The 23087-nt window shown below is 51.2% G+C and overlaps 2 protein-coding genes across 8 annotated transcripts in view; both read right to left on the reverse strand.

The window, feature by feature from the left end:
- The window catches only part of DOCK9 (dedicator of cytokinesis 9), a 123754-nt gene extending 113000 nt beyond the window's left edge, over positions 1–10754 (reverse strand). For 3 of the 7 annotated variants that reach the window (XM_078880252.1, XM_078880256.1, XM_078880251.1), the window contains exon 1: positions 10146–10751. In XM_078880252.1, the coding sequence (XP_078736378.1) occupies positions 10146–10250 (105 nt within the window). In that variant the 5' untranslated portion in view covers positions 10251–10751. Of the gene's footprint in view, positions 1–10145 lie in introns of all 7 variants that reach the window. The other 4 variants (XM_078880257.1, XM_078880253.1, XM_078880255.1 and 1 more) reach the window with 3 other exon arrangements.
- A 4235-nt stretch (positions 10755–14989) lies between these two features.
- Positions 14990–21981, reverse strand: CCDC122 (coiled-coil domain containing 122). Its single transcript, XM_078880263.1, has 5 exons — positions 21852–21981; positions 21126–21331; positions 19801–20002; positions 19238–19354; positions 14990–15956 (listed from the first exon to the last, which is right to left on the reverse strand). Exons 1-5 carry the CDS (start codon positions 21885–21887, stop codon positions 15867–15869), a joined length of 651 nt encoding a protein of 216 aa, XP_078736389.1. The 5' UTR covers positions 21888–21981; the 3' UTR covers positions 14990–15866.
- Between the last annotated feature and the right edge of the window lie 1106 nt (positions 21982–23087).

Consider the following 23087-nt stretch of genomic DNA (forward strand, 5'->3'; position numbering starts at 1 on the left):
TTCATCTCTCACTAATCTGCCCCATGCCGTCCTATTACGCTGCCAGTCTCCACCGTCCCTCTCTAATCCTCCCTCGCCCTGCTGCGCCCAGTCTTGCTCTCTCCCTCCTGCTCCCTTTTCGCTCCCCTCCACTGGAACAAACTCCCACTGCAGCACGCACAGAGCAATCTTCACTATAATCGGTTTCCGTTCCTCACTTAAAACAACCCCCATCTCTACTCCCCTTGCCCATCCTACTGCTACTCCCTGCCTCCACACCACCCCAGCTCCGACCAGGCCTACCCCAACCCCTATCACTACCCCAACCCCTATCACTACCCCTATCACTACCCCAACCCCTATCACTACCCCTATCACTACCCCAACCCCTATCACTACCCCTATCACTACCCCAACCCCTATCACTACCCCTATCACTACCCCTATCACTACCCCTATCATTACCCCAACCCCTATCACTACCCCAACCCCTATCACTACCCCTATCACTACCCCAACCCCTATCACTACCCCTATCACTACCCCAACCCCTATCACTACCCCTATCACTACCCCTATCACTACCCCAACCCCTATCACTACCCCAACCCCTATCACTACCCCAACCCCTATCACTACCCCAACCCCTACCCCAACCCCTATCACTACCCCGATCACTACCCCAACCCCTATCACTACCCCAACCCCTACCACAACCCCTATCACTACCCCAACCCCTATCACTACCCCAACCCTTATCACTACACCTATCACTACCCCAACCCCTATCACTACCCCTATCACTACCCCTATCACTACCCCTATCATTACCCCAACCCCTATCACTACCCCAACCCCTATCACTACCCCTATCACTACCCCAACCCCTATCACTACCCCTATCACTACCCCTATCACTACCCCAACCCCTATCACTACCCCTATCACTACCCCTATCACTACCCCAACCCCTATCTCTACCCCAACCCCTATCACTACCCCAACCCCTATCACTACCCCAACCCCTACCCCAACCCCTATCACTACCCCTATCACTACCCCTATCACTACCCCAACCCCTATCACTACCCCAACCCCTACCCCAACCCCTATCACTACCCCTATCACTACCCCAACCCCTATCACTACCCCAACCCCTATCACTACCCAACCCCGATCACTACCCCTATCACTACCCCAACCCCTATCACTACCAAAGTCAAACCAGTATGCAGAGTTGGTCGGGGTACACATCGCTGTCCAAATGGCATCCGATAACCAAATACGGACCATGGTGGTGTGCACTGATTCCAACTACGTACAGCACAGCTTCCTGCACCACCTACCCATATGGAAAAAAAACGAGATGAAGAACCATAGGAATAAACCAATTCACCATCGAGAACTATTCGAGGCCATAGATAAGATGGTTCAGAACAAGGATATGAAGATATTTTGGAAGAAAGTCAAAGGGCACTCCAAGATACCTGGTCAAGAGAAAACTGGGAACGACCAAGCAGATGCCATAGCAAAAGTGGGAAGCCTGGAAGGCACCCCGTGGAAGCTAGAAGACCAAACCGACAGAGACGGACAACAAGAGTCGACGAACCAAGACATCGCCGTGATAAGACTGGTCACAAGAAGTGGGAAGAACCCGGCAGAAGCTGGAACCAGAGCCCAATTGAACAGTGCCCAGCCTTCCGAAGACCTGATCAGAATACAACAGCATACAGGCATTTACTAATGATGTGCTTCACTCGGATATTGACAAGGTCTGTGATATTCCAAACCTGACTACGGCTTGGGAGACCTTCAGGTACACGTTTCTACAAATTCTTAACAAACATGCTCCGTTGGTTAAATTTAAAACTAAAGGCAATCCCCTATCACTACCCCAACCCCTATCACTACCCCAACCCCTATCACTACCCCTATCACTACCCCAACCCCTATCACTACCCCTATCACTACCCCTATCACTACCCCTATCACTACCCCAACCCCTATCACTACCCATATCACTACCCCAACCCCTATCACTACCCCAACCACTACCCAAACCCCTATCACTACCCCAACCCCTATCACTACCCCTATCACTACCCCAAACCCTATCACTACCCCAAACCCTATCACTACCCCTATCACTACCCCTATCACTACCTCTATCACTACCCCAACCCCTATCACTACCCCTATCACTACCCCTATCACTACCCCTAGCACTACCCCAACCCCTATCACTACCCCTATCACTACCCCTATCACTACCCCTATCACTACCCCAACCCCTATCACTACCCCTATCACTACCCCCATCACTACCCCTATCACTACCCCAACCCCTATCACTACCCCTATCACTACCCCTATCACTACCCCTATCACTACCCCAACCCCTATCACTACCCCTATCACTACCCCTATCACTACCCCTATCACTACCCCAACCCCTATCACTACCCCAACCCCTATCACTACCCCTACCTATCACTACCCATATCACTACCCCAACCCCTATCACTACCCCAACCACTACCCCAACCCCTATCACTACCCCAACCCCTATCACTACCCAAACCCCTATCACTACCCCAACCCCTATCACTACCCCTATCACTACCCCAACCCCTATCACTACCCCAACCCCTATCACTACCCCTATCACTACCCCAACCCCTATCACTCCCCCAACTCCTACCCCTACCCCTATCACTACCCCTATTACTACCCCAACCCCTATCACTACCCCTATCACTACCCCAAACCCCTATCACTACCCAAACCCCTATCAATACCCCAACCCCTATCACTACCCCTATCACTACCCCTATCACTACCCCAACCCCTATCACTACCCCTATCACTACCCCAACCCATATCACTCCCCCAACCCCTATCACTACCCCTATCACTACCCCAACCCCTATCACTACCCCTACCCCTATTACTACCCCAACCCCTATCACTACCCCTATCACTACCCCAACCCCTATCACTACCCAAACCCCTATCACTACCCCAACCCCTATCACTACCCCAACCCCTATCACTACCCCAACCCCTATCACTACCCCAACCCCTATCACTGCCCAAACCCCTATCACTACCCCAACCCCTATCACTACCCCTATCACTACCCCTATCACTACCCCAACCCCTATCACTACCCCTATCACTACCCCAACCCATATCACTCCCCCAACCCCTATCACTACCCCTATCACTACCCCAACCCCTATCACTACCCAAACCCCTATCACTACCCCAACCCCTATCACTACCCCAACCCCTATCACTACCCCAACCCCTATCACTACCCCAACCCCTATCACTACCCCAACCCCTATCACTGCCCAAACCCCTATCACTACCCCTATCACTACCCCTATCACTACCCCAACCCCTATCACTCCCCCAACCCCTATCACTACCCCTATCACTACCCCAACCCCTATCACTACCCAAACCCCTATCACTACCCCAACCCCTATCACTACCCCAACCCCTATCACTACCCCAACCCCTATCACTACCCCAACCCCTATCACTACCCAAACCCCTATCACTACCCAAACCCCTATCACTACCCCAACCCCTATCACTACCCCAACCCCTATCACTGCCCAAACCCCTATCACTACCCCAACTCCTATCACTACCTCTATCACTACCCCAACCCCTATCACTACCCCAACCCCTATCACTAGCCCAACCCCTATCACTACCCAAACCCCTATCACTACCCCAACCCCTATCGCGACCCCAACTCCTATCACTCCCCCAACCCCTATCAATCCCCCTATCACTACCCCAACCCCTATCACTACCCCAAACCCTATCACTACCCCAACCCCTATCACTACCCCAACCCCTATCACTCCACCAAACCCTATCACTACCCCAACCCCTATCACTCCCCCAACCCCTATCACTACCCCAACCCCTATCACTACCCCTATCACCACTGCTACCCCTATCACTCCCCCAACCCCTCCTTAACCACTCTCGCCTGTTGTCCTGTCACCATAATTACACCATCACTCTTAATAGCCCCACTCTTTATCTCAAACACTATCACCTGATGTACAATTTTAAAATTTATTTCAGGTGCCTTGAGATGAGGCTCTTTATATGACTCTAGATAAGGTAAGAGGACATTAAATACCCGGACCAGGTTCTTTGCTTTGGTGGGGCACACTCCAGGTTCAGCAGCAGAGCCTCAAATCCCTTCTCAAAGTGATCAGCAATGACCAGATCATCAGCATACGGAACACGGTTAACCAATAGAAGGCCATCCCTATGCTAACACACACTGGCACTCACTCACAACAACAATAACCCTTGTTCACCAGTGACATCACCACGGCACTTGTGCCAGGCTAGGTGCACTTTGAGGCTACATGAAGTGTAAAAGGCTCACTGACAGGAGGTCATGTCACAGACCCAGGTACAATGGGTTGACTGCCTGAGATTGTTGTCAAATGCACCACTTGTGCTCCCTACTGTACCAACTCACTTCATTTAAGCAGCCTGGCGCTCTGCCCTTTGCTGAAACCGGCGCTCCGCTCGTTGTTGTGAGTGTCGCTCCTCCGCCCTCCGCTGTTGTTGGAAGGTGACTGCCTCCAACTGCCCATCAGCGTCCTTCACGAGCCTCCTCCACAAAAGCCGATGTTGACACCACTGGTACTGGTCATCGGCAAGTCCACTCAGCTCCACATCCTCCTGTACCACATCACTCCATCTCTTCCTTTTCCGTGCCACGCCCATTGAGTCCCCTCTTATCCGGCCAAACAAAAGCTGTTGGGCATGCGGTGACTGGGCATGCGGGCTACATGACCCAGCCAACACCGTTTCGTCTTCCTCACTCACACACACACTTAAATAAACAAAGATCCTCCACCCAACAAACTGTTGGGGAAAGAGCCGTTTGCGAGCATCGATTAGGGCCAGCACAGAACATGAAGGGGTGGGGGGCCAGCACCACACCTGGCTGCCTTTGTCTCCCCAGTGCTGATGTTTACACACAGCACCATTGTCCTTCGCCCCAATACCTCTGATTGGCACGGTTGGCTACGTACGGTGCAAAAGAAGTCCAACATACATACATACTCATTTAAGGCTCAGGCGATCTAGAAGAGTCCCAGGACCGGTTCAGATATTGATACGCATGCTCACATACTCACCCGCACGCTCACACACACGCTCACGCACTCACACGTGCACTCGCACACTGAAACACATGCTCACGCACTCACACGCACGCACGCACTGACACGCACTCACACGCACTCGTGCACTCGCACAGTGAGACACACGCTCACATACTGACACACGCTCAGACACTGACACGTGCACTCACACAGCGACACACGCTCACACACTGACACGCACGCTCACACACTGAAACACACGCTCACATACACGCACACACACTTACTCACACGCATGCTCACACACACACTCACAGGCACGCTCACACACTGACAGACACAAGATTTCTGCTACAGCTGCTGTTTGATCGGTCGTTAGGGTAGGTGATGTGGTTAGTGATTGGTGGGTGATGTGGTAAGTGATTGGTAGGTGATGTGGTTAGTGATTGGTGGGTGATGTGGTAAGTGATTGGTAGGTGATGTGGTTAGTGATTGGTAGGTGATGTGGTTAGTGATTGGGGTAGGTGATGTGGTTAGTGATTGGTAGGTGATGTGATTAGTTATTGGTGGGTGATGTGGTTAGTGATTGGTAGGTGATGTGGTTAGTGATTGGTAGGTGATGTGGTAAGTGATTGGTAGGTGATGTGATTAGTTATTGGTGGGTGATGTGGTTAGTGATTGGTAGGTGATGTGGTTAGTGATTGGTAGGTGATGTGGTTAGTGATTGGTAGGTGATGTGGTTAGTGATTGGGGTAGGTGATGTGGTTAGTGATTGGGGTAGGTGATGTGGTTAGTTATTGGTAGGTGATGTGGTTAGTGATTGGTAGGTGATGTGGTTAGTGATTGGTGGGTGATGTGGTTAGTGATTGGTAGGTGATGTGGTTAGTGATTGGTAGGTGATGTGGTTAGTGATTGGTGGGTGATGTGGTTAGTGATTGGTAGGTGATGTGGTTAGTGATTGGTAGGTGATGTGGTTAGTGATTGGTGGGTGATGTGGTTAGTTATTGGTGGGTGATGTGGTTAGTGATTGGTAGGTGATGTGGTTAGTGATTGGTGGGTGATGTGGTTAGTGATTGGTAGGTGATGTGGTTAGTGATTGGTAGGTGATGTGGTTAGTGATTGGTGGGTGATGTGGTTAGTGATTGGTAGGTGATGTGGTTAGTGATTGGTAGGTGATGTGGTTAGTGATTGGTAGGTGATGTGGTTAGTTATTGGTGGGTGATGTGGTTAGTGATTGGGGTAGGTGATGTGGTTAGTGATTGGTAGGTGATGTGGTTAGTGATTGGTAGGTGATGTGGTTAGTGATTGGGGTAGGTGATGTGATTAGTTATTGGTGGGTGATGTGGTTAGTGATTGGGGTAGGTGATGTGATTAGTTATTGGTGGGTGATGTGGTTAGTGATTGGGGTAGGTGATGTGGTTAGTGATTGGTAGGTGATGTGGTTAGTGATTGGTAGGTGATGTGGTTAGTGATTGGGGTAGGTGATGTGATTAGTTATTGGTGGGTGATGTGGTTAGTGATTGGGGTAGGTGATGTGGTTAGTGATTGGTAGGTGATATGGTTAGTGATTGGTGGGTGATGTGGTTAGTGATTGGGGTAGGTGATGTGGTTAGTGATTGGGGTAGGTGATATGGTTAGTGATTGGTGGGTGATGTGGTTAGTGATTGGGGTAGGTGATGTGGTTAGTGATTGGTGGGTGATGTGGTTAGTGATTGGTGGGTGATGTGGTTAGTGATTGGGGTAGGTGATGTGGTTAGTGATTGGGGTAGGTGATATGGTTAGTGATTGGTGGGTGATGTGGTTAGTGATTGGGGTAGGTGATGTGGTTAGTGATTGGTGGGTGATGTGGTTAGTGATTGGGGTAGGTGATGTGGTTAGTGATTGGGGTAGGTGATATGGTTAGTGATTGGTGGGTGATGTGGTTAGTGATTGGGGTAGGTGATGTGGTTAGTGATTGGGGTAGGTGATGTGGTTAGTGACTGGTAGGTGATGTGGTTAGTGATTGGGGTAGGTGATGTGGTTAGTGATTGGGGTAGGTGATGTGGTTAGTGATTGGGGTAGGTGATGTGGTTAGTGATTGGTGGGTGATGTGGTTAGTGATTGGGGTAGGTGATGTGGTTAGTGATTGGTGGGTGATGTGGTTAGTGATTGGGGTAGGTGATGTGGTTAGTGATTGGGGTAGGTGATGTGGTTAGTGATTGGTGGGTGATGTGGTTAGTGATTGGGGTAGGTGATGTGGTTAGTGATTGGGGTAGGTGATATGGTTAGTGATTGGTGGGTGATGTGGTTAGTGATTGGGGTAGGTGATGTGGTTAGTGATTGGTAGGTGATGTGGTTAGTGATTGGTGGGTGATGTGGTTAGTGATTGGGGTAGGTGATATGGTTAGTGATTGGGGTAGGTGATGTGGTTAGTGATTGGTAGGTGATGTGGTTAGTGATTGGTGGGTGATGTGGTTAGTGATTGGTAGGTGATATGGTTAGTGATTGGTGGGTGATGTGGTTAGTGATTGGTAGGTGATGTGGTTAGTGATTGGTAGGTGATGTGGTTAGTGATTGGTGGGTGATGTGGTTAGTGATTGGTAGGTGATGTGGTTAGTGATTGGTGGGTGATGTGGTTAGTGATTGGTAGGTGATGTGGTTAGTGATTGGTGGGTGATGTGGTTAGTGATTGGTAGGTGATGTGGTTAGTGATTGGTGGGTGATGTGGTTAGTGATTGGTAGGTGATGTGGTTAGTGATTGGTAGGTGATGTGGTTAGTGATTGGTGGGTGATGTGGTTAGTGATTGGTGGGTGATGTGGTTAGTGATTGGTAGGTGATGTGGTTAGTGATTGGTGGGTGATATGGTTAGTGATTGGTGGGTGATGTGGTTAGTGATTGGTAGGTGATGTGGTTAGTGATTGGTAGGTGATGTGGTTAGTGATTGGTGGGTGATGTGGTTAGTGATTGGGGTAGGTGATGTGGTTAGTGATTGGTGGGTGATGTGGTTAGTGATTGGTGGGTGATGTGGTTAGTGATTGGTAGGTGATGTGGTTAGTGATTGGTAGGTGATGTGGTTAGTGATTGGGGTAGGTGATGTGGTTAGTGATTGGTGGGTGATGTGGTTAGTGATTGGGGTAGGTGATGTGGTTAGTGATTGGTGGGTGATATGGTTAGTGATTGGGGTAGGTGATGTGGTTATTGACTGGTAGGTGATGTGGTTAGTGATTGGTAGGTGATGTGGTTAGTGATTGGGGTAGGTGATGTGGTTATTGATTGGTAGGTGATGTGGTTAGTGATTGGTAGGTGATGTGGTTTTTGACCATGTCAGGGTTAAAGATGGGACAGCAGCTAGGGACAAGGGCTCTGAGTGTAAGAGGCTGGCATGTCGTGTCAGGGTGTGTGTGTGTTTTTAGTAAATAATTGTGTGTAGGTATCCAGGTGTGTGTATGTGTATCTAGGCGTGTGCGTGTATCAAGGCGTGCGCGTGTCGTGACGGGTACTGCAAGAACCGACCGTGTCCGTCCAGTGCTCAATGTGCGGCTGTGGCTTCCGCTTGCTGAACGAATACGTGATAAGGTCGCACACATTACACACAAAGTGCCTGCCACAAATGAACCACAATACTGTATCTCGCTGATCTCAAGGAGCATAAACCATCACCACGCGAACTCCGCTCATCCTCGTAGCAGCAGCGGCTTTTGGCTCAGCCATCGAACAAAGACGGTGGTCACCGCATCGCGTGCGTTCAGACAAATTCATTTCTTTAGAACTGAATTTTGTGTTTAGTTTAGTCCTTCTCCCACACCACCGATTAGCACAGTTGGCTACGTAGGGTGCGAAAAAAGTTCAGCATACGTACGTGGGAAGTAGTGGTGCAGTGGTTAACGCACTACGCTACGAACCCGGCAACCTGAGTTAGATTCCGGCTCACGGCCAACACCAGTGACGATCATCTGAACTCGTCCTGGGTCTGAATTGAGTACCTGGTGCGATGTGTACGCATCATTGCAACTAGGAAGACAAAGGTGGCCAGGAGTGGTGCTGACTATCAACCCCCCCCCCCCACCTCGTGTGCCGTGCCAGCCTTCATAGGTGCTCACGGACAGCACTTGCCCCAACAGTATGGTTAGGTTATACGGTGGATTTTCGTCTTTGTAGTGCAACAACAGGTCTGCAGGTTTGCTGAGCATTTCTGTGAGGGCGTGTGTATCTGTGTGTGTGTCTTGGCGTATGTGTGCAGGTTCGCAGGTTCACGTGCGCAGGTATTTGTGGCATGTAGGTCACCGTGAAGGCGATGTTTTCCAACCTGTATTTTGTACACACGCACACCAAATCCTGCTGTGGATATGATGTGTGTGGTATGTGATGTGGATATGATGTGTGTGTGTGGTATGTGATGTGGATATGTGTGTGTGTGGTATGTGATGTGGATATGATGTGTGTGCGTGGTATGTGATGTGGATATGATGTATATGCCGTGGGGAGCTGTGGCGCTTCGGTTAGCGAGCTGCGCTACGAACCCAGCGACGATCATCTGAACTGTCCACTGGGCTTCCCCTAGGACCCTAGGTCGACTCATCCTCTAATGAGCACCTGCTGCGATGTGTAAACATCGCCAACTGGGGAGACAAAGGCGGTCGGGCGTGGCGCTGGCTATCCACCCCGAGTGTATCGTGAAGCTAGCTAACAGAACTTGCCCAATAGTCTGTTGAGGCTACACGGGGGATCCTTGTTTTTGGTGCTGTGTATTCTCACACATTGGGCATGCGTGTTCACCCTCGCTACCACCACCACACGCCGATCGGGAATGTGGAGTGGGACACCCAGTAGCAGCAGCAGTCAGGCGAATGGTGATCCAGCACTCGCAACACTGAAGGCCAGTCACTCACACATACATACACATACATGTACACACAGTGAAGGACCGTAACACAGTGTAACACACACAGTGCAACGCACAGTGTGAAGGCCAGGCACTCTCTTATACACGCATACATACACACACACCCACACCCTGGACCTTCACCGCTCACCTGGCTGTACGTGGACCTTCTGACTGCCTCCGAGGCGCTTTGCCTCATCTCGGCCGCCGTCCCCGGCTTGCTCAGAGACTTCGTGAACCTCCTGGCCTCGGCCATAGTAACGGCGAAGCATCACCCGGGCCCGGGGTGACGCTGTTTACAGCCGCGAGGGCCCGGAGACGACACTGGCGGTGATGAAGGCCCGGGAAGGTGTGCACCATCGCAGGGGCGAAGGCCCAGAAAGGTGCCGGGAAGATCCGGATCCCGGTGAAGAAGGCCCAGGCAGACACGTCGATGTTGCCGGCGGCGTATGGTGGTTGATGGTGGTGGTAAGGGTGGTGATGGTGGTGGTAAGGGTGGTAAGGGTGGTGAGGAAGGTGAGAGTAGTGAGGAAGGTGAGGGTGGTGGTGAGGGTGGCGATGGCAGCGCCCTGGTAAGGCCCTGGGTCCCCCCTCTCTCTCTCGCCCTACGAGCGGCGCTGAGTTTGCATCTCCAGCGACTCCGCCGCCATCAGTGCGGGGGGGGAATGGAAGGACGGAGGGGAGGGGGAGAGATGCGCCGCTTCCGGTGGAGCCGCCTGAGCCCCGGACATCGACAGCGACGGCACCACCAGATGGCCCTGCAATGTGCCGTGCCTGAAATACCTGGGGACATGCTGGTGACCTGGTGACCCGTGCACAACCTGGTGACCCGTGCACAACCTGGTGACCCGTGCACATACTGGTGACCCGTGCACATACTGGTGACCTGGTGACCCGTGCACATACTGGTGACCTGGTGACCCGTGCACAACCTGGTGACCCGTGCACATATTGGTGACCTGGTGACCCGTGCGCAACCTGGTGACCCGTGCACATACCGGTGACCTGGTGACCCATGCACATAATGGTGACCTGGTGACCCGTGCACAACCTGGTGACCCGTGCACATACCGGTGACCTGGTGACCCATGCACATCCTGGTGACCCGTGCACATACTGGTGACCTGGTGACCCATGCACAACCTGGTGACCCGTGCACATACCGGTGACCTGGTGACCCGTGCACAACCTGGTGACCCGTGCACATACCGGTGACCTGGTGACCCATGCACAACCTGGTGACCCGTGCACATAATGGTGACCCGTGCACATACTGGTGACCTGGTGACCCATGCACAACCTGGTGACCCGTGCACATAATGGTGACCCGTGCACATACCGGTGACCTGGTGACCCATGCACAACCTGGTGACCCGTGCACATACTGGTGACCCGTGCACATACTGGTGACCTGGTGACCCATGCACAACCTGGTGACCCGTGCACATACCGGTGACCTGGTGACCCATGCACAACCTGGTGACCCGTGCACATACTGGTGACCCGTGCATACTGGTGACCTGGTGACCCATGCACAACCTGGTGACCCGTGCACATAATGGTGACCTGGTGACCCGTGCACAACCTGGTGACCCGTGCACATACCGGTGACCTGGTGACCCATGCACATCCTGGTGACCCGTGCACATACTGGTGACCCGTGCACATACTGGTGACCTGGTGACCCGTGCACAACCTGGTGACCCGTGCACATACCGGTGACCTGGTGACCCATGCACATCCTGGTGACCCGTGCACATACTGGTGACCCGTGCACATACCGGTGACCTGGTGACCCATGCACAACCTGGTGACCCGTGCACATACTGGTGACCCGTGCACATACTGGTGACCTGGTGACCCGTGCACAACCTGGTGACCCGTGCACATACTGGTGACCTGGTGACCCGTGCACAACCTGGTGACCCGTGCACATATTGGTGACCTGGTGACCCGTGCACAACCTGGTGACCCGTGCACATATTGGTCACCTGGTGACCTGTGCACAACCTGGTGACCTGTGCACAACCTGGTGACCCGTGCACATACCGGTGACCTGGTGACCCATGCACATAATGGTGACCTGGTGACCCGTGCACAACCTGGTGACCCGTGCACAAATTGGTCACCTGGTGACCCGTGCACAACCTGGTGACCCGTGCACATACTGGTGACCTGGTGACCCATGCACATACTGGTGACCTGTGCACAACCTGGTGACCCGTGCACATACTGGTGACCTGGTGACCCGTGCACATATTGGTCACCTGGACGTGTTATTACCCAATGACCTGATGACATCGTGACCTGGGGGCACGTATAGATCTGTAGATTGTACCGATGCCAACAAGAGATCCATAGAGACCCACAGCATCATAGAAATGGGTAGTAGTAAAACTGGGCTCATCAAGAGCAAGCGAGTTAATGGTGCCAGCCCGGTCACCCAATGCTGTCCGCTGGAGATGCACGCCTGGCCACCGATGGCCGTCACGTGCGTTCAACCGCCTCAGCACCTGGCGATTGTTGCAGCCTGCCCCAGGGCAACAATGCAACTAACGCCAACTCAGCAGCAGCTTACGTTCGCCAAATTAAAAAAGTGTCGCAAACACCGCGCGGTATTGACCTGGGGCTGGCTGCCACGTGTCCGTGTTTGACCCGGACTGTCCGGAATTTGGCATTATTCTTAGTTCGGGTGACGGGGAGTGATTTGTCGCGAGATTTCATAATCTGGAGATGATGAGATGAAGATGAGATCTGGAAATTGAGGCGAAGATTAGATCTAGAAATGATGAAATGGAGATAAGATCTGGAGATGATAAGATGTAAATGAAATCTGGAAATGATGAGATCTGGAGATGAGATCTGGAGATGAGATGAAGATGAGATCTGGTGCTATGATTGTCATCGAAACTGCACAGTTACGATAAGAGAATCAGAATATATATACTGGAGGAATCCGGTGAGCTACAAAGCTGTTTTTCATAAAATGTCCAGTAGGGGCGGGTAAAAACGTTACAACAACAAATATAAAAACACGATAGTAGTGCAAAGTACAAGGAAGGTAAACAAAAATCACCCAAAAACATACAAGTACAACTAAACCAACCACATCGTACTAGGCAAAGCCCACGGAGGTATGCACTTCTTTTTCAGGAGCGACCTGGCCACAAACGATAGCTCAGCAAAGTAGCTTATCATGTGGACATTTATAGCAGCAAAATAATGGAAATAATCTATTCTAAATGTGGAGGGAAAAACCGGAGGACCCGGAGAAAAATCCACATAACCACGGGGAGACACGCAAACTCCAAATATGCAGCAAGCATTAACATGCATTTAGAGCATTTAGCTGCGAGAAATTTCCACATAACCCACTCCTTTGAGCTATCACTTTTGGCCAGGTCGCTTCTGAAAAAGAACCATACAGCTCATTGGGCCTTGCCTTGAGCAGGAAATCGCTCTGGATTTTAAAACCAAAAGGTTGGCTCAATTCCATCTCGGAGAATCGACAAAATATCGGTTTCAAGTTCCACGCATGCAGCCGAGCATCTCGACAGCAGCACAAGCGGACATAGAGATCGCACGGATAGAGATCGCACGGGTAGAGACCACAGGGGTAGAGATCGCATGGGTAAAAATTGCACCAAGCGGCCAGGAGGATCAGCCGTTGTGGGGGGGAACGTCGATGGCGCTCCTCCTCCACTTGACGGCCTGCGCCGCCCACCGTCGGTACCGCCACTTTTCCTCCAGAGCGACGTCTGCTTCCAGAAGGGGCCTCTTGCTGCTGCTGCCGCTGCTGCTGCTGCTGGCGCCCAGCAGCCTCAGCCTGGGTGGCGGTGAGCAATCAAGGTCTGAGAGGTCACCACAAGGGATATCGGAAGAAGTTCCGCTGTATCTGCATCTGCGAGATCGTTCTCCGTCACAGGGCGCTGCTCTCTGCGAATGACCACCATGTCCCGTGACGGGATGCAGGCGATGCTGATTTTAGATCGGAGGTTTCCACACGAGCGGCGGAAGAGAGCAGCTGGAATTAATTTGCAGAAACGACAGAACCGGGTTTTGTACGAAGGGACGCACTTCACGGGGACCAAGCGCAGCACGTTTATTAAAACCTCGCGTGCGCAACCATGACAGCAAACGAGGGTGGCGCAGGCTAACTGACGAGCGAGCGACGGTTCCAAGCGGGGCCCTGACGAGGCCGCACCGGGCTCCTGCGCGGGCAACAAGCGGCGACGACGGGGACCGGGCGAGCGGCAAGCGGGAAATTAATGAGAAGCCAATTGACGACGATGACGGGGGGAGGAGGGGGTGGTGGGGGAGGAGGGAGAACGAGGACGACGAGGAGGAGCAGGATCCCAGACAATAAGCAGGAAGAAGAGCGACGAGCAACAGGGAGAGCGCTCCGTTTAGGGTCAAGGGTTCTTCAGCCTTCATGGTCATGGTTGGGGTTAGTTCAAGTGGTAGGATGGCTGTTAGGGGTTGAATCAGCGTTAAGAGTTACGGCTCATGTTAGGGTTAGAGCCATGGGTCAGGGTCCAGGCCAGTCTCAGACGAGCAGCAACGAATCTCAGATGAGACAAAACAAAACGGGTCAACTAAACGTGGGGCACGCGGTGCGAGCATCCGCCACGCCGGGCGACAGTAGCTACGAGACATGGCTTGCTAACCCGCTATTCAGACCGCTCGCTCACTCGCTCGCTCTTAACCCAGCTCCCTCTCGATTGCTCACAAGCCCTCTGCTCTCGCCATGGCAACCCACTGTACCCCTCCTTGCCATCACCTCACCACCGCCACGTCATCCTCACCACCACCTTAATTTTACCACCACTTCCTCACCATCTCCACTACCCTATAATTATTGTCATCCCCACCACCACATCATCATCTTTACCTCCCCACCAACTCTTATCTCATCACCGCTTCCTCCGAACCACTACCACCACCGCTTAATCAAAACTAAACTATTTTTATTTTAGCAGGGAAGGCCCACTAAGCTAGACAACTCTTTTTCAGGAGCGACCTGGCCACAAATGATAGCTAAGCGAAAGTGGCGTATTATGTGGAAATGTATAGCAACCAAATACTCTAAACCTATTTTTATTCTAAATGTGGAGGGAAAAATCGGAGGACCCAGAGAAAAATCCATGCAACCACGAGGAGAGAGACGCAAACTCCAAATATACAGCAGGCGTCAAAGGTCAGGATTGAAACAACCATCTCCTGTATACCAGGCGAGGTAATTAACATCTCAAAGCCACCTCACCCCATATCCAGCCCTTCTATTGCCGTTAAACACGACCCCAGGGGTCAAATTCATAGCCGGGGTCATCTTTAGGCTTGAGGTCACAGTGGGGTTGTCGGGTCAGTGGGGACATGTGGGGTCAGGGGTCCTGTGGGGTCACAGTGGGGTTGTGTGGGGTCACGATGAGGTCGATTGGAGTCACAGTGAGGTCATCACAGTGAGGTCATGTGGGGTCAAAGTGGGGTTGTGTGGGGTCACAGTGGGGTCGTGTGGGATCACAGTGGGGTTGTGTGGGGTCACGGTGGGGTTGTGTGGGGTCGTGTGGGGTCACAGTGGGGTCGTGTGGGGTCACAGTGAGGTCGATTGGGGTCACAGTGGGGTCATAGTGAGGTCATGTGGGGTCAAAGTGGGGTCGTGTGGAGTCACGGTGGGGTCGTGTGGAGTCACGGTAGGGTCGTGTGGGGTCGCAGTGGGGTCACAGTGGGGTCGTGTGGGGTCACAGTCGGATTGTGTGCGGTCACAGTGGGGTCATTTGGAGTCACAGTGAGGTAATGTGGGGTCACAGTGGGGTTGTGTGGGGTCACAGTGGGGTCACAGTGGGATTGTGTAGGGTCACAGTAGGCCTGTGGGTCACAATGGGCGCTGACCCCGCTGGGACCGAGCCTCGGCCAGCTGCCCGCGCAGACGTCGTAACACCGCATCACAACGCTTGTGCTCCACCTGCACACAGCCATACACACAAAGACAAGGATCCCCCATAGAGCCTTAACAGACTGCTGGGGCAAGTGCTTTTCGCAAGCACCTATGTCTGTATGTATGTTGAAAAATCTACCAAGGAGCCACAACAAACATGAAAAATCGACAACTCACATTCAAAGCCAAATTGCTTTAAAAACCTTTGGATATTCAAGGATAGATCTGGCTTTAAATGAACAGCGGAGATTAAATATCAGCATCCACAATGCTAAGATAAAGGAAAACCGTGAGGTTTTAAAAGACCTTATTAATGCGACCTGCTTCCTAGCCAAACAGGACTTAGCATTTTGTGGTAATGATGAGAGTGCAAGCTCTTCTAATTGTGGCAACTATGTGGAGCTATTACATGCTTTTGCTGAGAAAGATGAAAAGTTAGCTAGACATTTGGAGACATCCACTGTGTTTTCTGGCTTATCAAACAGAATACAGAACGATTTAATCGAAGCAGTCGGTGATGTAATTAGAAATGATATCAAAGAGGAGATTAATGCAGCCCCATTTGTTGCAGTCGAAGTAGACGAGACAACGGATGTCACAAACAAAGCCCAGGTCTCTGTAAATTTGCGTTATGTGGCTAAAAGTGAGGTGATTTGTGAGGTGATTTGTGAGGTGAGAGAGGCGTTCTTGGGATTTGATGATGTCAGTGATGGCAGACAAGCACCGGCTATTGCTGAATATGTTTTGGGAGTGTTGGGGAAATAAAATTGCGTTGAAAAGCTGATAGCTCAGACTTATGACGGAGCATCTGTGATGGCATCAGATCTTAATGGAGTGCAGGCCAAGATTAAAGAAAAGGTACCTGAAGCCACGTTTTCTCATTGTTATGCACACAAATTGAAGCTGGTGCTTTCGCATTCAGCAAAATATATGCCTGAGTGTAAAACGTTTTTTAAAACAGTTGAGGGACTTGCGACATTTTTCAATAATTCGACCAAGCGCAACCACCTACTGGACAATGTTGTGAAGCGACGTTTACCAAGAGCAGCGCCCACGAGATGGAGCTCAAATTCTAGACTAGTTCAGACGATCAGCATGTACCAATCTGATCTGCGTGCTGTGTTCCTGATTATGAGCGAAAATCCCGATGGTTGGGACAATGACACCCTGATGATGGCCGCCGGATATGATCTCTGGCTGTTAAAAGCATCAAGCTGCTTCTTCATAATGGCATATGAGGGCATTTTCAATGAAACCGAAGCACTCTTTCGTGTGCTGCAGAATAAAGTAATGGAAATTGGATTCTGCTGCGTGCCATTCCGTGACACAATGGAAGTTGCGGAATGCCAGAGACAAGAGTTCGACAGTTTCTATGATCGATTCAAGCAGAAATGCGTCACACTTGGCCTGACAGACAATGCCCGAAGTAAACAGCCGATCAGAGATGAGAGGAAAATAATGTTTTATAACATTCTGGACAATATCAGTGTTGAAATGAAAGCTAGGTTTGATCATTTCGGTAAGCTAACTTTCCTTGGTTTGTTTAATTGCACTAAATTTTATGAAATGTCACAACATTTCGATGACACCAAACTGCAAAGCCTATCAAAATATGCAAGGTACTTTGACTTTGTTAGACTAAAGGCTGACCTTATCGGATTGTATAGTTCACAAATGGTGAGGAACGAATGCAAATCACCCGGACAGCTCCTCAGCTTTTTGGCCCAGAATGATCTGATGCCGACGGTTCCCGAGGCGACAAAGTTACTCCAGCTGGTGGTGCTCACTATACTAGCTTCAACAGCGTCCGTTGAAAGGTCGTTCTCTGCTTTGAAACGACTCAAAACATACAGTCGGAATCGGACTTACCAAGGACGACTTTCATCCCTGGCAATCATCTCTATTGAGACGGAAAGACTTTTAAAACTAAAAGAATAAAGAGGACTTCTACAACAAAGTCACTGACATTTTTGTCCAGGATAGGCTAATGGACTTCATTTACAAGTAAAGGTAAGACCATGCAATATATATTATCATTTGTATTGAATGAGTATGAAAAGTGGAACTGCATTCGCCTATAAAACGTGAATCGAATACGTAACTTACCTGTATGCGTGTGTTGTAAAGAATGCTGATATTAAATATGAAACATACAGCCGCCTAACCAATAGTCATTGTGCAACCTGCCAATTTACTGGTGAATTTAAGCTACCTCTATCGGATTCATACCTGTGTAAATCTGTCTCTGATACTCGCCAGTGCCTCCCCAACCATTGACCTCACCGCACATCACTGTCTTAAAGTGACTATGCGCAACAGAAAAATCCAGGAAAAAACAGCAGTCTTCCAGAAAAAAACACCATATATTAACGCTGTGTGCAAAAATCCCAATGGGATGCACGTCAAACAATAACAACCATAAGACAATTTAGATTAAACTTATCAGGCTAACTCTGTACTTCAACAAACAAACATGGCTAAGCCATATGTTTTCGAAATCAAAGCTATAAAAACAATGTAACAGTGATCATAGGAACTGTGATTCTAATTTAAAAAGAAACGAGAAACATAGCATGTATGACCAAACTTTGCAGACACACACAGCCACACAACCACACACAGCTACACACCGGGGGGACACGGCACACAGGGCGGTCGCTGCAGGCATCAAATAAAATCAGTCCTATAGACGGCATCAAGGTGGCTACCAAGACAGTGGTGCCTGTGGGCTGCTCTATCATCACTAGCAGGCCCAGGCCTGGGCTCTTATGAGAGATCCGGGGCTTGAACCCAGGATCTCTGGCACGGTCATTATGAACCCACTGAGATAGATCCAGGGCTTGAACCTAGGATTGGTGTCTCCGACTCATTATTTATACATTATAAGGTTGCACTCATTACACACAGTGTTTTCCACAAATTAACCACAATACCTTGTCGATCTCGTCAAGGAACATAAACCGTCACGTAAACTCTAGTCATCCTCGCAAAAGTGGCTTTTGATTGGTCATCAAACAAAGATAGTCACCGCATCGCACACTTTTAGATGCGCTTCTGCAATCGTCTGGAACGCTCTTCGTCCCGATATTAGGAAGCCACTAGAGCTACGCACTTTAAATATAGATTTTCAACTAATTTATTTAAAACTGCTGTTTGTGTTTTGTTTGTTGTCCTTGCCCCAGACCTCCAATTAGCACGGTTTGCTATATGGTGCGAAAGAAGTTGAACGTATAAACATTATGAACCCTGGAACACCCCTCCATCCCACACAACCCCCACCACAACCCCCAGCACAACCCCACACACACCTCCAGCCCCCTGCGGGCGTGCGTTAGCGCCTGACTCTGCTCCTCAAGCTCCGTGGACTTTGCTGCCTCCTCCTGCTTTAGATGTAGCAGCTCCAAGCGCAGCGCCTCCATCTCCGCCTGCGGCATCCCGCAGACACGCTCAGTACCCCGCAGGCGCTCCCCCCCCCCGCTGGTTAGCCGGTCGGGCATTAAGAATCGGTCGGCGAATTGGCAGGCAGAAAGTCAGTCACTTAGTGAATGTGCTGGTTAGTCACTTGGATGGTCAGTCAGTGAATCAGTCGGCCTGGCAGTCAGTCAGGTAGTCAGCTCTTAGTAAACGAGGAGGTTCACTGTCAAGGTGGCCAGTCACTCGATGAGTAGGACATAGTGAGTCAGTCAAGTGGGTGGTCGGTCATTCAGTCAGTTAGTTCCACAGTAACTCAATTAGACAGTCGGTGAGTCAATTAATTAGTAAGTCCATTAGGTAAATTTTTATTTTTATTCAGCAGATAGGGCCCCAAATCTATTTCATGTGTGTCCTGTGAGGGTAACCAGCGAACAAGAGAGTGAGCGAGCGGCCGCACCTGTGCGCGCCGCGGCCCGGCGTGCCAGTCGGCGAGACTGGCGCCAGGCAGACTCGAGAGGCGCTCGTCGCGCAGAGCAACGAGGTTGCGCCAGCGCTGGGCGGCGGCGGCGGCAGCCAGGGTGGGGCTTGCGGGGGGTGCCGGCTCCCTTTCGCCGCCACCCCCGAGCCTGGCCCATGAGCGTGCATGAGATGCCACCAGCCTGCCCAGCGCGAGGTCGAGGTGGAGGAGGTGTCATCGGATCACGGAAAAGGAGCAGAGCAGTGGCAGTGGTTAGAGACCCCATGCCGCTGGTAGAGTTGGGGCCCCGAGTGGCAGAGCGAGTGGCTTGCTGTCACAAGGTTGCGAGATCAGAATTGGAATTCATATTTATACTGGAGGGGAACGAGGTCAGAACGTTACACCAACAAACAGTGCAAACACACGATAGGAGTGCAAACTATAGGAAAAGTAAACAAACCACTTTAAAAATTTACAAATAAAACTAAAGTTTTTATGTTACCAGGTAAAGCCCATCACTCCTCCAGGGTGAATAAAATTAGCACCCTTACATTTTTACTCTCCAACACACCGGTGTACTGAACTAGTAACTCATTGGCATTTGTTTTGTTTACTTGGCCAACCTTACAAATTGGCTATGTCGGGTGGTGACAGGTTTAACAACACATTTATCGATCTAACCCAAAAACCTCTTATGGAGTGGTTGTCCTGTGTATAGACTCATCCCCGCCATAGTAAAGGAGAATTTCCACCACCAACTCAGGGCTGTGAACCACCGCCTCAACGTCCGTCTAGGACAGGATCGCTCCGACTTTTGGGGGGTGCTGGTGAAACCCTAACCGACGGCGATATCATCGCTTAAGCCGGACGGTGGTGGTGGGGGCTACGTGGCACGAGGCCTGCGATCCAGTGCTGGTGCAGGCAGCAGCAGCGCGAATTGGCGGATCGCACGTGGATGTTGTGAAACTCCCTTCCTGTGTGGGGATCCAGGAGGAGGAATATCCTAGCTCTGCCAGAAGGACAATATGGCAAGTGGACTAATCACCAACCATTGTCATGCATACAGTGATGGCGTTGGCTCCTGGTGATAGGCGTGGGTTTTCTCCCATTTGAATTCTAAAACACAACTCACTATTAAATGGCTGAAAACATCTGTAAAAGAAACACCCAATGTCTGGTGTGAGATTCGTTGTTGTTTGTCTGAGAGAGGCCCGAACCCTGAACCTGACCCTGGCTTTAACTCCAACATGCCCCACTATTCTTTAACGCCGATCAAACCCCCCCCCCGCACCCATCCCTGTGTAACGCATTCCCCACGCCCTCACTCGTCCGCATGTTCCCGCGCCTCCTCGGCCCGGTAGCGGGCATGCGTGGTGGCCGCCACAAGCTCCAGGAGGCGCCGTTCGGCGCGAAGGAGGCGTGGGCGCGCGGCCAGCAAGGAGGTGGCGCAGGAGCAGAGAAGGCGCCGCTCGCACTCAGCATGCCGCTCACTTTCGCGGCCCACCAACGAGCTCCCCCTCTCCAGTGCCTCCTGCAAAGACCCCCCCCCCCCACGTGTGTAACCTTAGCAGACTGTCAGGATGAGTTGCCATTGGCGAGTAGCAGCAACCTACGAAGGCTGACATGGCGCACGAGGGCGTGGGTGCTTATTTGAGGCCGAGTCGACCTAGGGGCGGCCCCAGGGACATTAGATGATCGTCATTTGTGTTGGCCACGAGTGGGAATCGTACTCAGGTCGTCGGGTGCATAGCATAGCTCGCTAACCGCTGTACTACCGATCCCCACACACACATACATATAAAATTCCCATACCAGTATGAGATGTGTGTCTGTACAAAATACAGACTGCAAGACCTCGCCTTCCGAGTGACCTACATGCCACGCATACTTGCAGACGTGAACCTGCATACCTACACACACACACCTAGACCAACACAACAACAGCCTCGTCACGCCGCAGGTGCGGTGTCGATTCTCTGCACTGGAGTCTGCTCCAGCGATCGACCCTCATCGATGGTGTCAAGAGGCGACTTGGCATTGATTTCACGGACCTGCAGCCGGTGTAGCTGCACGCGATCTCGCTCCATCTCCTGTCAGCATATCCTCCACTGCCGCTCCACCAGCGACATCACTCCCAGCAGCACCAGCGACTCCCCCTCCTCAGCGGGTCCAGGGGACCCTGGGGAAGAGGACACGCTCCTTCACCAGCTCATTCATTCAAACAACCACTCATCAAATCACCTACTCAATCAGTCACCCATACTTATCCACTTCTGTCCACCTCACCTCACTCACAATGAACCCACCCATTCAACAACTGCTGCAATTTGCCAATAAGCGGCGGTAACGTCATCACGGTGCTTGTGCCAGGCTAGGTGCACTTTGAAGCCATATGAGGTGTCGAAGGCTTGCTGGAAGGTCATAGGACAGACCCCAGTACCATGGGTTGACTGAGATGACTGGCAGATGCACCACCTGTGCTCCTTACTCTGCCCAACTGCTGCATCTTAATTGCCCAGCTCGTTGTTACGAGCGCTCCTCTGCCCTCTGTTGTTGTTCGAGGGCAACTGCCTCCAACTTCCCAGCAACGTACTTCATGAGCCTCCTCCACAGAGGCCGATCTTGACACCGCTGATAACAGTCATGGGCAAATCCACTCAATTCCACATCTTCATGTACCGCATCAACCCATCTCTTCTATAGCCCATGTCGCGCCCATTAAGCCCCCTCTATCTGGCCAAAGAAAAGCTGCTTGTGCATGTGATGGCTGGGCATGTGAGCTACAACATAACCCAGTCAAAACAGCATTACCTTGCGGAGGAGTTCAGCGAAGGGACTGTGTCCAGATCTTTAAACGATTTGTTGAGCTCCTCACACAAATCTAGCCTGGTTAAACCCAGGGTGGATCATAGGCAGGCCAACCTGAATGTTTCAAACCGGCGCAGATATTCCATTAGAGGGGTTCACGCTTCGCAAGCATTGAGAAGGGAGGGCATGACTGTGGCCGAGAAGACCTCAACTTTCGAGAAGAGCGACAAACCAGGTAGCTTTCATAAAGCATGTCATGAAAGATAATGCTGCTCGACTGATTCGGAGTGAGACCTCTGTTGCCAAAGCGGAATTTGGTGGGGTTGATGGTAAGGCCCCACCTGTTAGTGGAATGCTCCAGGTTCAACAGCAAAGCCTGCAACTCCTCTAAGTGAGCAGCACTCACCAGATCATCAACATATGTAACATGGTTGACCAATAGGGAGCCATTCCTTGACTGCACCCGGGCATCAATCAGC

Source organism: Lampetra fluviatilis, chromosome 56, assembly GCF_964198595.1.
Source record: "Lampetra fluviatilis chromosome 56, kcLamFluv1.1, whole genome shotgun sequence".
NCBI lineage: Eukaryota > Metazoa > Chordata > Hyperoartia > Petromyzontiformes > Petromyzontidae > Lampetra > Lampetra fluviatilis.

Bases quoted from the DNA above. Each gene is read 5' to 3' on its own strand.
- CCDC122 (XM_078880263.1), bottom strand. From the start codon at position 21,887: ATGGAGCGAGATCGCGTGCAGCTACACCGGCTGCAG. The intron at 21,332-21,851 runs GTCCGTGAAATC...GGGTCTTTGCAG, and splicing joins TGCAGCTACACCGGCTGCAG to GAGGCACTGGAGAGGGGGAG. The intron at 19,355-19,800 runs GTGCGGCCGCTC...GGGATGCCGCAG, and splicing joins CCGGGCCGCGGCGCGCACAG to GCGGAGATGGAGGCGCTGCG.